This window comes from Myotis yumanensis, unplaced genomic scaffold (assembly GCF_028538775.1).
Source record: "Myotis yumanensis isolate MYYU_CA2020_CCGP unplaced genomic scaffold, mMyoYum1.0.hap1 SCAF_13, whole genome shotgun sequence".
Lineage (NCBI taxonomy): Eukaryota > Metazoa > Chordata > Mammalia > Chiroptera > Vespertilionidae > Myotis > Myotis yumanensis.
In genome coordinates, this window is record NW_027223764.1 from 46,986,441 (window position 1) to 47,003,063 (window position 16,623).

Here is a 16,623-nt window from a genome sequence, read left to right on the forward strand (position 1 = left end):
GTAGCAACCATTAGGGATGCTGATGATTTCATTATCATCCGAGTTTTGAGGTGGTGGAGGCCTCCTGGTCTACCCACTCACTTACTTTTAAGGTTTACCTCTTTGGAAACCTAAAGCAAATTGGCCTGAATGGCTTACAAATTGCTTCCCTTCTAGAATGGAGCAGATAATTGACCTTCTACCTGTTGCTCTGTTTAAATGCACGTATGTTCTATTCAAATAACTGTTTCACTTATTACCCTTACTTACTGGATTCTTTTTTGGGGGGGAGGGGGGGGAAAGGAGAGACATCAAACTTGTATGCCTCCTCCCTAAGAGAATCTGAAGGAGGAATGGAAGTTTGGGGTCACACAGAAAACAATGGAAGAGACTCTTTGTCCTATGGAGGGAAGTATAGTATGGCCGTTTTGGCTAATAAAATAGAAGGAATAATAATAATACCTTTTTCATCACTGAATATATTCATTACCCAAGTATAGTCAACTCTCAATTGTGTGCCCAAGTCCAGGAAAAACCCCCAATGTCATCTCACGTCACAGTCTGGTTCCACTCCATTCCCGTCACAATATCATCTCATCAGGGCTGCTAACAGATTGCATATAAAAGGCATTTTAGATCTACTTCTCTCTATCTGCCCAATCTCTGGTTGGAAATTAACAAATGTCTGAAAGGCAGGTGGCAGGAGAGACCTAGGTAATAACGGAATCGTTAGCCCCCAGATAACTGGGGGTGAGCTACTGAGTTGCTATATACAGGTGAACAGTTTTAATTTTGGGGTCACACTGATCAAACATAAAAAAGACCAATGCTTTTGCCATCAATAACCCTCCTGGTTTCAATCGGAAGGAGGATGAAATATTACCCGAGAAGCAGGTTTGCCAAATGGAGCACTGCAGATGTTTTCCAGAAAAGTTTATCACCTGGCATCATCACTCGATTTAGTAGGTCTTGCCAAGATAAACACAGAGATGTGGACAGACTGATGGGGGGGCTGGGTTGGGGTGGTGGTAATGGGGGGGGCGTGGAGAGGAGTGGAGGAAGCTGGGTTTCTTGATGGGAAAATGCTTTTGAACTTGGAGCAAAGTACCAAGGTGGGCAGGGAGGCCACGTGCAGATTTAAAGGCAAGCCAGATGGAGAGAAGTTCCCCCCAAATTACCCAACCCCAAACCCAAGAACACCAAAACAAACTCTAAAGGGTCTAGCAGTAGCAGCAGCACAGCCTCATTGCGCTGAGCAATTTAGAAAGTGGAGGGAGGAAGAGGAGGAGGGAGGGGGAAGGAGGGGAAATGGGAGGGGGGGGGGGGAAGCAAAACAAAAGAAATAAAACCACAAACAGAACAATATAAATAAAAATAAACCAATAACAGAATAAAATTTATAACTCCTTTTTTTTTTAATTTCACAAAAGTTTTCACAAGGACAACGGTATAGAAGAAAACCCCCAGCAGTGGCTAGGTCATGCAGAACCATTAATTGTCATACCTTGGCCCATTCTATTCATCCTTGTTGCACTTTAGAGAGAGAAGTAAGCTATGTGAGTTTTACAATGCTTTTAAACTGTCATATTTCCTGTTGAGCACTTTAACTGGCACATTCTTATAGTTATAAATGTTCTGAGGGCATAACTTTATAACCTCCTTTGCAAAGAAGGCACGAAGAGATCTTCATGATCCCAAACTAGATCATATGTGTGTGTGTGTGTGTGTGTGTGTGTGTATACATATATATATACATATGCGTATATATGTGTATATAGAGAGAAATATTTATATAGTTATATATAAAAAGATAGGTAGTTATACATAATATATAAATCAATATCTAGGGACAAAAATAATTTGGAAAAAAAACCTTCCACTCATAGGGCCTTTTAATATACATGTATGCAATTATGCCCCACCCCTTCACTGGTTTGGATACTGCACGGCCCTGCCTTCGGTGTGGGGATAGAGGTTCTGACTGAGCCTCACCATTTTGTCAGTAAAAGTGCTTGTCAATTCACACAGCAAGCAAATCTCCAAAACTACCATGCTTGGGGGAACAGGGCATCCAAAATCTAAACCCAAACCATTCACCATAAAAACACCTTTGCAGAGATGGTACAGCTGTGACATTTTCCTCCTCCCCTCCACCCCTATTCTGTTGGATGGGATTTTTTTTTAAAGTAAACATTTTAAATATGTATCTACCAGCCCAGGGCTAGCCCATCTGTATAAGACTTCGGTTAAGGTGGAGTGGGCCGGTTTTTGACAACTACTGCACTGCCTAAAGCGTGATTTGCATGCATAAAACATCTGACAACTGTATACTGAAAAGAGGGTATTTTTCTACCTTTCCTCTCATGCTTACTAACTGACAAAAAGAAAGAAAGAAAACAAAAGAAAAAAATAATTATACCAAAATGTGTTTGGCTCACTGTTGTACTCTCCTCCTCCTCCCCAGCTCAAAATGACAAGGAGCAGTTGTCTATGACTGCCCTTCGCCGGCCTATGTGAATTGGCTACGATTAAGAAATTGATGAGGAGGAATTTTTCCCACCAGCTTTCAGCTGTGGGACAGCCAGCGTCAAGCAGCTGTACCAACAGTTTAAGGTGGTAGCTGGCTTTTGTCTCTGTTGAGTCAACTGTGGCTTGATCCTCCTACATTCTGATTTATTTAGCATGTTGGCTCCTAAGAAACAATGATCTGCTGCTGGCTTTATCTTCCTCTCTCGGCACCATGGCCCCAGCCCTCGCTCCTACCAGGCATGGGGGCCCTAGCTAATCAAACAGAGGGGAGTAAAAAGGTCCCCTGAGAATGTGTGGAAAAATACTTGCTCTTTCCGGAGCATTATTTATTCTGTACATAAGGTAAGTAATTCACCTTTTAAAAGATGTAAAAGTCCCAGGAAGGCAGTTTTTAATGACTTACATCTGATATTTATGATACATATGGCTTTTCATCCCAAATGTCAAAAGTGAAAGGAAAAAAAATAGCTATTCATATGGCAGCGTAAGGAGACAGAATAACAATTTAATATGCAATCAAACCTCTTTGCACTTAAATTAAATGACTAGAATTTGATAGATCCACAAATGGAATACGATTCTTTCCTCCACTGTGAGGGTAGAAATGTTCATCTGAACTCCCCAAGGAAGCCAGCTCTGGGACTGAAGCCCTGGGTTAGTAGCTAAAAAACCTCAGATGTGCTCTTGCAACAAGCAGAGACTTAACCATCTTGTACGCAAATGGGGAACGCTTTTCAAAAGCATCGTGATCCTTCGGTCCAGAGAGTGGAAACATTCTCTATGTTTTTGTTCCTTTTCGGTTGCTTGTTTCAAATAAACATGTGTGTATATATGACTGTGTATATATAAGAAAGAAAGGAAGGAAGGAAAACAAGAACAAAATCAAAACCCAAAGCACCCTGATAATCCCGATTAAATCAGAACGAACCTTTCTTCTACATCGACTTCACTAACTAGTTCACTTGCTTTGCCTAAGTGACAGGGATCGCCAGCGCTGCGCTTATCTGCGACCTCGTTCCCGCAGTGAGCTATGCAGGTCTGGAGCATGCCTTTGGGTCATTGTCCCCCTATTATCGTAAATAACTTTTGGTCCTTCTGCTTTGTTGCTGTTGTGCTCAAGGGTTTTATGGTGGTGAAATAAAAATGACAACCACATGCACACTATCATACATATGCAAATATGTGTAAAAAAAAAGGGGGGGACTACAGGCGGAAACGGGGAGAGTTACTGTTGGAAACACCCACTGGGGAAATGAGTGGCAGATACAGTTTCACACACGGTGGCAGTGGATACACATATCAGAGCCGCTCTTCCTGCACGTACTTCTGTTTGTCTCGGGACTCCCGGGACTTGGGCCGGTTCGGTCGGTTTGCTGTGGACGGGATGGAGTGAACGGAGGAGCTCTTCTTGCTGGAGGATTGGGACGAGTGGGAGGAATGGGAGAGGCTGGCCCGGGACTGGCCGGCGTTGTGGTCAAACTGCATTAAGCAGAAGATCAGGTCCGTCGGCACGAGCTCAAACTCGTACGGGGGGTTGGTGATGACATACCTGGCCGGGGAGAACAGAGAGGTCACGGGTGAGGAGGACTGGGCAGAGATTTCACCTGACTCTGCATCAAACAGAACTGCCTGGTTCCTCAGCTCTACCGGACCATCTGGAAGGTGGACTGATGGTTGGTCCAAAGCTTTAAACGTTATCTTCCAAATTGAACTAAATCTTCCTCTATTTAGCTCAACAGAGGAGATCAGCCATGAGTCCTGACATCCCAAGAAGCTGAATCAATGCTGGTAATGGAAAAACCAAACTGTGCTGCCTGTGATCTAAGGGCCCCTGTCAACAATGTCAGGTTTACTTCCCATCCTGAGTAGCCCAAGTGCATGCAGGTGGTTGCATGGACTGCACTGTGTCTTTCATTCTAGAATGTTCTGACAGGCCTAGGCACACATCACAGGATCTTTGCTTACCATAATGTAGCATCTCCTTAGTCCTTCCTCATTCTTCACCTTTTAAAAAGCTACTTTGGTTGGGATTTGGCTAAAGGAAGAACATAAAACACCTCCTCGCCCATGAGTCAGTCCTGCTTTTACTTCGATCCTTGGTGTGATCAGGCTTTCTCTTCTTCACACCAGACATGACTTTAAAAAAATAATCACTGTTTCATTGACAGCCGTGGATCACAAAGTGTGGTCCTCAGGCCAGAGGTATCTGCATTACCTGGGAACTTAAAAATGCCACTTCTTAAGCAACCGCACCCCAAACCTACTGAATCAGACACTCTGGGCATGGGGTCCAGCAATTTGTGGATTAGCGAGCTTTGCAGGTAAGTCTCATGCTCACTGAACTTTGAGAACCCACTGGCTACAGCAATCATTCTCAAGCCTGGCTATCCACAGCAATCCCTGGGCATTAAACAATGTTATTTTCAGTCCGGACAGGTTAAGTCAGGCTAATCTGAGTATTGTTTTTAAAGGCACCTCCAGTGATTCTAATATGCAAGCAAGGCTGAGAAATACTCAACTCTATAGCACTGTTACCTGGAGTATAGGTACACACCCTGATTTTGGTCATTCTAGGATGTCCTTTTAATATGGGGCTGCTACGAATTTATCTTAATGCATATTAGAAAAATATAACTCGCATACATTTTTCTGCTTCTGGTGATAAGTATATAATTTTGTTAAAGTAAATATATAAAAGGAAATGAGTGAGTCAATTAAAAATATACTAAGTAAAAATGTAAGCGTCTAAGAGATGACGAAGGAATCATTTACCTTAAATACTAGCAGTATGAAATATCTCTACATTAGGTACAATAGAATTATTCCAGTGGCTGGAGTTTGGAGGAGACACTCTTATTCAAATGTTTGCAATTAGGTGGTAGAACTATCCTATAAAACCTGAATTCTTCCCACAATGTCTTCACACCTGCTATTAGTAATTAAAGAAAAAAGCTTTCCGTAACCTCCAAACTCAGTGCTGGGTCGCATGTGAGCAGAGTGATTTGCTTGCTGAGAGCATGTACACAGGCCTCTGCCTTCCTCAGGGTGCAGGAGGCTCATTTATGTCTCTGCATTTCGGTGGGAGAGCAGAGTAGAAGTAGACTTACCTCTTCGTGCACTGGCTGGGGGTGCTGAGGTGAGCATCTCTCAGCCGGTAAATTCCAAAACAAAGCATATTATACGTTTTCAGAGCTTTGCAGAACAGATCACCATAACAACCGCCATCCTGGGAGACAACAGACAACGGAGAGAAGCATCATTTTGATTGGCTTGCACGTAGAGGTCCAGGGGGAACGGGCCTTTTCAGGAATGCTTGTTTTGGTGTCTCCTGAGTTGGAGGGTCTGTGCCAAGGGACTGTGGCTGTAAAAGGCAACGTGGTTAACAGCCTACACCCCAAATCAGTGATTTTTTTGGATGCTGATCATAAGGAGGTTTTCCCTCGGTTCTCTCGAGCTTTCCACTGTAGCAGCGAGAGCTCTGAGGAGAAGGAGCCTCTCCCTCACTTGGAGGGTGTGAAGCTTGAGGGTTGCAGATGCACGTTAGCTGGGGAGAAGAAACCAGCTGGGCAAGTTGGTGATTATGTTTAGCCACAGCGTGGCTGCAATCACTGTGATCTGACCGTGTTGTCAAAGCCACTTGAGTGATAATTAAAATCGCTGCAAGAAGAAAAGACCCCACCAGGTACTATGGTGACAGACTCTTCCAGGTAAGGACTGTGTGAAAAGCACAATTTACAGACCTCAGAGATGGCAAGAGTGGAAGGGAAAATGTTTCCCCAGGAGCTGGCGGTCTGTGGGCTGAATAACCGGCATTCACAGTCCTAATCAGTTCACAACCACCTTCCCGGGGTCTGGAGCCGCATGTGGAATGTTAAAGCATATTCGTTCACTTGGCAAGGCTGGCTTTGGGCAGCCAGGTGGCTTCAGGTTGGTGTTATCATTATAGGAAGGGCACTGAAGAATGACTTCCCTGGCGATAAAGTGACTGCCATTGTCCTCCCTGTCATTGGGGTTTCCATGTAGGCATATCAGAGAACACACACAGAGCCCGATTTTACCATTATTTAAAGTCTTGGTCCTTTTAAAATATCAGTAAGTAGGTGATAGTTAAAAGAGCCACTAACTGTGGAAGCCGCCTTTCAAAAATGCCCAGTCTAATAGGTCCCTCCCCATAAGCAAACTACTATACGGTGCAAGTCGGTATCAGGGTTTCAGAAGAAACGGAGAAAGTGACCCTTTCCTTGAGCGGTACTATTGTTTGTGCAGTGGGTTTATTGGCTCTCAGGTCTTGTGGCTCCACCCCTTGAACGCAACCCTGGAGTAGGGCTGGGAATAAGAGTCGAGACCGCATACTTCCCCCCGAGGGCTGGCACTGGTCCCTCTGCAGCAGGGAGGGAGTGGAGGAGAGTGGCTGAGTCCAGCCTCAGATATTAGAAAACCTGCATCTGGAATTAGAGACATTAAAAGGTCCACAGGAGATGCTATTTGTTTGGCAGGTAGTAGTGGATGCACATCATTAGTGGTGGGGTTTTGAAATCCACCAGTGCCTGGGCCCTATGCAGACACCAAACCTCAGCAACCTGGTGGCTCGGCATGGCCAGGAGTAGTTTGTAAAAGCTCCTCACGGGCTATTCATGTACAGTTGGGCTTGGTTACGGGGATAGAGCACAGTGGTGGTCGGCCTCTGGGTTAATTGACTGCATGTTGGCATCACCTGCTGTCTTCTCTCTCTTGGTAGGAGATACCTCAGGGGAATGAGTAAGCCACAGGCTCTGAAGCCAGGGTTCCTGATGCAAATTCCTGATAGGGCCAGTCTTCCGTCTCTCCGAGCCTCAGTTTCCTTAGAGTGTCTGATAATAGAACCTACATCTAAGGGCTGCCATGAGAGTCAAAATGAATGATTACATGTAAAGCACAAGTCCTGATATACAGTAAACTGTAAACATTACTTCCTATTTACTGTAGGACAGCAGTTCTCAACCTGTGGGTCGCGACCCCTTTGGGGGTCGAATGACCCTTTCACAGGGGTCGCCTAAGACCATCGGAAAACACATATATAATTACATATTGTTTTTGTGATTCATCACTATGCTTTAATTATGTTCAATTTGTAACAATGAAAATACATCCTGCATATCAGATATTTACATTACGATTCATAACAGTAGCAAAATTACAGTTATGAAGTAGCAACGAAAATAATTTTATGGTTGGGGATCACCACAACATGAGGAACTGTATTAAAGGGTCTCGGCATTAGGAAGGTTGAGAACCACTGCTCTAGAAGGTAGAAAAAACAGATGCGCAGCTTGCCACTGTCCGGCAACCAGTTCATTCAGACCAAGCTGCTAGCAGACAGCAGGCTGAAGCGACTCTGCACGGTGCACTCACCCCCAAGTCCGCAAAGGGCCCGTCCAGCAGCGCTAGCTGGGCCACGCGGCAGCGGTCCCTGTTGGCCAGCGTCTGGGGGGTGCTGTAGCCCCCTCGAAGCGCATTCTCCTCCGCAATCAGAGCCTCGAGCTCCGGCGTGGCTCCTCCTGTCACCAGGGTCCGGATCAGGGTAAGGATGTTGTCATTGAAGTATGTCTGCAAGAGACAGAGAGAGGCGGGGGAAGTCCTTTAAGCACACACCCCAAAGCCATGACAACTGGCATCCAAATTACAACTTTTCTTGGCATTCCTGTTTAAAGTTCTGGCCTGTCTCGTCAAATAATTTTATGTGGGAAGTGAAAAGACAGCAGCCTCCAATTATTCCATTATTTTCTCTCCTACTTGGTTCTGCCAAGAGAGCCTGACTTAAAAACCAATTCAGAGGATTTTTATTAAAGGGCTAAAGTCGAAATGATTGGTGTTTCCCATCATTGGTGTTGCCGGGGCTGTACATACTGCTTACCTGTGTAACGAAATGCACCTGGACCAGGTTGCTAACCCAAGCAGGGCTGCCCCTGAGGCCTGTTGCCCATGTGCCTAGAAGCTGCCTCCCCCAACAATGGCAAAACTTCCATAATGGGTAGCTCAGTTGGTTAGAGCATCATTGTCCCAATATGCCAATGATAGGGGATCAATCACCAGTCAGGGCACACACAAGAAGCAACCAATGAATGCATGAATGGGCGGAACAATGGAACAGCATTCAATGTTTCTCTTTTTCTCTAAAAAATACCAAACAAACAAACAAAAAACCCACACAAAACAATTTCTGTGTTGGAAGGAGATACCAAGGGCATCATTAAGGCCACATGCTCAACAAATCACACGCTTTGTTACAGTCTAACCCAGAAATCAATTAAATATGCTAGAGAAGTTTATGGTGAGGTGTGTGTCCTGGTGTGTGCACTTTTGATTTTTACATAACCACAGGAGTCTGAGGCAAATACAGCTGATTAGAGAAGCTTCTTCTACGTGTACATTTGTCTCACATCTGACACATAACAGGTCTGTCAAGAATAAAACAATGGGATTTTTTAAAAATTAGAAGGATGTCAAATAAAAGCTCAAAAGAAGACAATTGTCCCCCAGCCTAATTAGAAATAAAACCTCAGTTAAGGGTCTGCACTCTATCCTCCCCTGTAAGAAGAAAACAAACAGGCTAAATAACATCCAACCAAATATTGCCGGTGGCTTTTAAGGATGTACGGGCCTTCGGGAGCAGGTTAGGAAAGACAGTTAAACAGTTTACCAGGCTACACGTAGTGGGGAACAAACCAGGTAAGGACAGGCTCTCACCCTGCTGGGTCATCGCTAGGTCAGTCTACATCTAGGGGAAGTTGCCTAGTCATTCTGGGCTTTTCCCATCAGTAAATAATCACAGTCATAAGACCAAGTGTACATGCAAATAATTCTATGAGGGCTTCTGAGTTCAGATGAGAGCTAGTGGGGCTGAGTTCATTTTCCTCATTGAAATATTCACAAAATTACCCACGTGATACAAAATTCCAAGATCAAAGGAAACTAGGAGTGTTATTCAGAACCAGTCAGACCCTGAGGAGAATGTATCCTCTACCAGAGCTCAGCCATGCAGGGCAGAGGCAGAAGAAGGACGAGTAAAGGAGGAAATGATGCTGGGGTGTGTGTGTGGGTGTGTGTGTGTGTGTGTGTGTGTGTGTACATAATGGTACATGTCTATATCTGTTATCTGTCTGGATAGATTGGTAAGTATATGGGTTGATAGACAGATGGATGAATGGATGGATGGATGGATGGATGGATGGATGGATGGATAGATGGGTGAATGGATGGATGGATGGATGGGTGGATGGATGAACAGATGGGTAGGTGGATGGATAGACAGATAACATAAAGTGGTTAAAGGAGGAGAGTCCAGCCATGGGTTCAATGCTGACCTCACCACTCAGTAACTGGGTGACCTGAAAAAGTTACTCATCACTTTTGTGCCTCATTTCATGATCTGTAAAATGTAATAATCGAGTGGTTGTAAGGACTGTATAACCAAAACATGTGAGGCACTTACTAGTGGACAAGTGTGTACAGGAAGCTCTGATAAATACTTTGGCCTGATATCAGAGACTCGGGCCTTTATGATGACAAGAACAGTCAGCTCATTCCCTTTTTAAAAGTCTTTTACTTTTTTTTTTTTTTTTTGCGGGGGTAGGTAGGGGAAGCAAGGCCATTCATTTCATCCTTGAATCTGCACTTCTTAGCCTGACTCTATTCTAAAAGCCAATTTAGGCCCCAGAGTGGCACAGTGAGGGTCAGAGTGGGGGGACTGCATCCTAGGACATGGCTGCAGCAATGGGAGACAGGCCACCATGTGGCTCAGGGCACATGTACAAACATTTCCAAAGTTTTCCAAGGCACATACTCGTCCCCACTGCCAGATAGCCTCGCATTAGAAGCAGGAGACCCCTCCTGGGCCCTGCGGCATTACATGGTGAGTGCTGGACACAGAACTTTAGAAAGAGCCTTTGCATTGTAATCACCCTTCCAGAGCAAGGCCAATGGGGGAGTGTAACAGCACACATGGTGGACAACAGCACACCATGATCTTGTATACTGAAAAAGAGACCTCTCCTGGCTCAGATGTAGAGAGAGGGGGAAAAAGAGCCAATGTAAGTATTTTTAAAAGGGAACCACAGTATTTCAGATGTAAAGGAAAAGCATTCTTTGGACTGGTTAAACGAGTCAATATTGGAAGAAGAAAAAGAAAAAAAATTGTTTTGGAATCATAATAATTTTTTTTAAAAGATAGAGAGTATCTAATACTAACAAGTCAAAGTTGAGATTATCAGAAAGTTTACTTCACATAAGTTAATCAATATTTTATGTAAGATCTTGGGATCAAGCCTGCAACCCAGGCATGCACCCTGGTCAGTGTGGCTCAGTCTGTTGAGTATCACCCCATGCACCAGAAGGTCGCTGGTTCCATTCCTGGTCAGGGCATATGCCCACATTCCTGTCTTGATTCCCAGAAGGGGGTGTACAGGAGGCAGCCATGGATGTTTTCCTCTCACATCAGTTTCTCTCTCTCCCCCTCCCTTCCTGTCTCTCTAAAATCAATAAAAATATACATATATTTAAAAACAGTCCTACTTAGAAAGCATTACAAATAATATAACAGTTAGTAATAAGTATTAACCAAGGAGGTACAAGACTGGTACTCAGAAAACTATAAAATATTGCTGAAAGAAATTAAAGAAGATCTAAATAAATGGGAAGATATACCATGCTCATGAATTGGGGGACTTAATCTAGTTAAGATGGCAATACTCCTCAAAACAAGCTACTTATTCAATGTAATCTCTATCAAAATCTGAAAGAACTTTTTTTTTTCAGAAATGGATAAGCTGATTGTAAAATTTACATGAAATAATAAACAACCACAAAACCAAAACAATCATGAAAAAAAAAAGTTGGAGGCCTCACACTTTCTAATTTTAAAATACACTACAAAGTTACTTAATCAAGACAGTGTGGTATTGGCATAAAGATAGGCATATAGATCAGTGGAGTAGAATTGAGCCCAGAAATAAACTGGTACAGGTATGGTCAATTGATTTTGAACAAGGGTGTCGAGACCATTCTGGAGAAAGAATATAGCCTCTTAAACAAATGGTGCTACAACAACTGGGGCAGAAGAATAAAGTTGGATCCTTACCTCACATCATAAGCAAAAATTAACTCAAAGTGGATCAAAGACCTAAATATAAGTGCTAATACTATAAAACACTTAGAAGAAAACACAGGAGTATATATTTACCACCTTTCATTTGAAAATGGATTCTTTGATATTATACCTGAAACATAATAAAAAAAAAAGAGAAGAAAAAAAAGATAAACTGAAGTTCATAAAAATTAAAGGTATTTTGTGTATCAAAGGACACTATCCAGAAAGTTCAAAGAAAACCTATAGAATAAAAGAAAATATTTGCAAATCATATATCTGATAAGGGTCCAGTATCCAGAATATATTTTAAAAATCTTATAATTCATCAACATAAAGACAAATTATCCTTTTCTTAATGGACAAAAAATAAATAAATAAGCATTTCTTTCTCTCCCCAAAAGAAATACAAATAGTCAACAAACAAATGAAAATTGGATATAACACTGGATGATTCCATATGTACCTACTCATCTGGAAAGAGATATACCAAAATATTAACCATGCTTATCTTTGGGGTTTGGTAAATTTGGTTCATTTAAATTTTCTTCTTTACATGTTTCTCTGCTTTCCAAATTTTCCACACTGAGTATGAGTAACTTTTTTAATAAAAATAGTCAATGATGTTTAAACAAATAGCACTGTAAGTTCTGCTTTGCAGTGATAAGTCTAGAAGGTCAACATGAAAGGTGATTGGGTTGTCTGACCTTTAGGACTTGTTTCCCCTTCTGTGCTGAAATCAGTTACACTGAAACCATGTAATCTTTTTTATCAATCAGTCGCTGACATTTATTGAACATCTACTAATCCCTGGGTCTTGGTTTGGCCTGTAATTGTGTGCTATTAGAAGAGTGTGTCACTTTCAAAATTATCACTGAGTATAATTTCAGGGTGGGTTGCAGGTTTCATAGGTGTCTGATCAACTCTGTAAGACAACTCTGGACACAATTCTCTGCCCTCTGAGCTGGCACTGTGTCTGTTCCAGATCTCTGTCCTTGACCTCTCCATGCAGGCATCAAGAAGCAGCGTTGCGGGCAGCACCACCTGCTATGGCAGAGAATAATGGTGCCTTTCCGCAGCAGAGCACTCTGGCTCCTGTTGTGATGCCTCTGCACTCATCTACAGAGAAGTACCTTGAGTATCGCATATGGGTGTGCTCTGAGCATGTGTCAAGGTCTCTGTGATTTGAGTAACTTGGTGGAGAGACAGTGCTTTCCCTGCAAAAGGATGTCTAGTTGGTCCCCTTGGGAGTCACAAGAACTTTATGTGATCACTCACAGAGCATACAGTGGTCTTTGCACAGGAAGTGGCTATTTCAGCATCATGCAATGAACCTGGTGCTAGGACCTCAAATGCTGATTGTCTAAGACTTTATTCATGTGGAGGATGTGCCAGCTGAAACAACCTATCTATGGTCGCCTGACCCAGAAGGCACAATTCTCTTCTGGGTTAACAGAAATGCTAGAATTGACAAAACAATTCTAAAGGGAGGACTGTAACCTGTGTGCGTGTGTGTGTGTGTGTGTGTGTGTGTGTGTGCGCGCGCGATGCTTTGCCTCCCAGGCTTTGGTACTGGTGGTCCTCTCTGGGCCTTACCATGGCCATGTCCACGACACCTGTCCTAGGAGCCTTAGGAGGGATCTTACCCAGAACCTCCAGCCCAGTCAGACTAGTCTCCAGGGATGCTTTGGGAAGGGCCTCTGCTATGGCATATCCTGTGTCACATGGACATCAGGAGCTTATGGAAACTGAGGAACTGGGGTCCTGCTCAGTGCCTGGAATCAGGGGACCTATGGAGTCTAAGGAACATGGGAGTCCTTCTTCCCACTACCATGGTCAGGCAACGTGGCACCCTTGATGTACAGACTGTGGAACTCTTCTAATACGGTTTTAATTCCCTGCTTTGCCATTCAATAACTATAACAATGGAAATTTTTCTTAACTTTTTGTTCTTTTTCTTGTGCCTTGTATTTCTCATCCATATAAAAAGATTTTTTTAAAACTATATTCTATTGATTTTTTACAGAAAGGAAGGGAGAAGGATAGAGAGTTAGAAACATCGATGAGAGAGAAGCATCAATCAGCTGCCTCCTGCACACCTCCTACTGGGGATGTGCCTGCAACCAAGGTACATGCCCTTGGCCGGAATCGAACCTGGGACCTTTCAGTATGCAGGCCGATGCTCTATCCAATGAGCCAAACCAGTTAGGGCAAGAATTTTTTTTAAAAAATATTTTTTATTGATTTTTTTTTTTTTATAGAGAGGAAGGGAGAGGGATAGAGAGTTAGAAACATCGATGAGAGAGAAATATTGATCAGCTGCCTCCTGCACACCCCCTACTGGGGATGTGCCCGGAACCAAGGTACATGCCCTTGACCGGAATCGAACCTGGGACCCTTCAGTCTGCAGGCCGACGCTCTATCCACTGAGCCAAACCGGTTAGGGCGAATTTTTTTTTTTTTTAAAAAGGACCCAAACCACACACACACACAAATGAAAGAAAACAAACCCAGCTTATAGGATAATGTTAAATGAGATAATTTGTGTAACTTCTAATGCACAATGAAAACTCAATAAAAGGTAGTTCATAAAAAGAACAACCAACAAGCAATGCGACCAAATGTAGAGAATCCCCTTCTCCGTGCCTCTGTGTTCTCCTCTCTGATACCAGAGAGCTGGGCCACGTCATGTGTGTGGCCCCTTGGCCTCTAAATGTTGATGATTCTCAGGTCTTTTAAGTAGACCAAGAAGTGGGCATTGAGGAAACCAACAAATGCTGGGGAAGGACCATTGATTGCAACCTGGAACTCTGAGCCCGCAGCGCCATCTAGCCGCTCTGTGGACGCCCGTCTGCCCGTGTGTCTGCAACGCGCCGGAGCATCTTCCTCTTTTTATTTTTTCACAGTATAATTACCAGAGCTTATGTTTCACAGTTAATGCTGTCAAGGCTTTTAAACTAATTGGTCTTTTATAGAAAATTTAACTGAAAATTAACACATCTTTTAATAACATTGCCTTAACTTTAATGGCACTTTGCCTTTCGTTTATAATTGCTCTAAAATTGTCATTTTCCATGTCATAGCTGCCATTTTTCATATTTCCTAGTTTTCATGGTGTGGATTTTATTTTTAGTATTTTTCTTTCATGAGGGATGAGAACTATTTGGTGTGGTTTTTTTTTCCAACCCTGGGCCTGCCTGGTCCAATGTGACAGAGTGGCATGTTCTGAGGACAACAGAACATACTACTGTTTGCCACGCTGACACCGCCCCAGCTTTGCTGCCCAGGATGGAGGAGTCATTTGTTAATGGGCCTCACTTCACACGGCACTGGGTCAGCTTGGGCTCACCGAGAACTTGGTCTTCTCCATGACACAGTTCAGGGGTTCGGCCCTTAATGCAAGTACAATTAAGAGAGTCAATCATGCGCGTCCAGCTTCCCAAGGTCACATTCTAAGGCTGCGGGAGTATCCAAAAGGAGCAGCCTCTAACCAAGACTGAAGTGTCTAAGCCCAGACTTAGCACTTGACCAGACGGGGCCTTTTGTACTCAGCCTGCGTGGTGTGGCCGATGGCCTGGCCTGTCTGACTGCGTCCTGGTATCCCTCTCCCAGGTCTACCACATTCCAACCACTGAGCTCTTCACTCACCCCCTCAGACAAACAAAGCCCAGCTCATCATTGCTCTTCAACCCTTGCCTTTCTTTTGCCTGGGAAAACGAGGCTCCCCCATCTCTTCTGATTTTTCAGTGTCAGTGTCAAAATTACTGCCTGAGACAGCATGATTCTGACCACTTTGGCTAAAACAGGTCTCCATTCCCACTGAAGCTATTTCATGTGCTTCAAATCAGCCATCCCTCCCTAATGGTACTCATGTACTGACTTGGTTACTGCTGCTTGTACTAGAATGAAGGTTGGGAGAATGTGAGGGCTGGGTCTTCATCTTTCTTCTTCACAGCCTGGCATTTAGTAAGCCCAAATGTACTGCTTAATAACAACAAGTACATGTAGAGCTTGTCGTGTGCTAAGTTCTGCACTAATCACTTTACAACCTTATCTCATTTAATCACCTCAATAGGCCCATGACATAGGTACTATTATCACCCCATTTTAAAGATAAGAAAACTGAGGCATAGAGAGGTTAAGGGAACAGAGATGGTAAATTGGGGTGCTGGGAACAGCATTCAAGAAGTTTGGCTCTTGAGTTCATGACTTTTTGTTCTAGGGAGTGTCCTGGTGGAATTCAAATCAAGGATGAGGCTAGGGGGAAGTGGTAGCGGTGTGGAAAAGAAATCTAAGTGTGCCCATTTCAGCTCTAACTACAGAGAGGGTTCCTTTCACGTGTGTGTGTGTGTGTGTGTGTGTGTGTGTGTGTGAGCAGCAAGCTGGTGTTCTGAAAAATACAATTTTTAATTGTGATCTTCTTAGAGGCATGAACCCCTCTTGCCACACGTTTCTGCTGTTGATTTGTAGCAGAACACCATGAGGCCATGTCTGCAACATCCCTATCTGTTCCAGGATTGCCTGTGATGAATCAAAACATTATTCTTTTAACAAATGAAGCAGTAAGCAGCAGGAGTGGAGTTATAAAGGACAATATTCAGGGGATGTTTAGATGTGTGATTAAATGGCAATTCTGGGAGGTGTGCTAGGAAAGGGAGATCATCATCTAAAGAGATGTGTGTGTGTGTGGATGTCATGACGCTGCCTGTAAGCGAATGCCCATAATAGAAGCTTACCTCTCACTCCTGCTTCTTGGAGGAATCTCACTTTCTCAATTTATATTTCTGTCCAACCTGTCTTAGTCCTTGACTCTCTCTCTCTCTCTCTCTCTCTCTCTCTCATTAATTAGGGTTGGAGTGGAATGCAAAGAAATCACAGGTAAGATTTTATCAGAAGGTGTAAATCCAGTTGGATCTGTTGAACTAGGACCCAATTCAAGACCTCACTGTGAAACTCATTCACACTCGGCAATGCTAGCAAGGCCTGGAATCACT

The 16,623-nt window shown here is 43.4% G+C and overlaps 1 protein-coding gene across 1 annotated transcript in view; it reads right to left on the bottom strand.

The window, feature by feature from the left end:
* Positions 1-1,372: 1,372 nt before the first annotated feature.
* Positions 1,373-16,623, bottom strand: part of KCNMA1 (potassium calcium-activated channel subfamily M alpha 1) — a 672,109-nt gene continuing 656,858 nt past the window's right edge. Inside the window, exons 28-30 of the mRNA XM_070433250.1 lie at positions 7,900-8,094; positions 5,616-5,734; positions 1,373-4,057 (exon numbers count right to left, since the gene is read on the bottom strand). Coding sequence (XP_070289351.1) covers positions 3,808-4,057; positions 5,616-5,734; positions 7,900-8,094 — 564 coding nt within the window. The 3' untranslated portion in view covers positions 1,373-3,807. The remainder of the gene's footprint in view (positions 4,058-5,615; positions 5,735-7,899; positions 8,095-16,623) is intronic.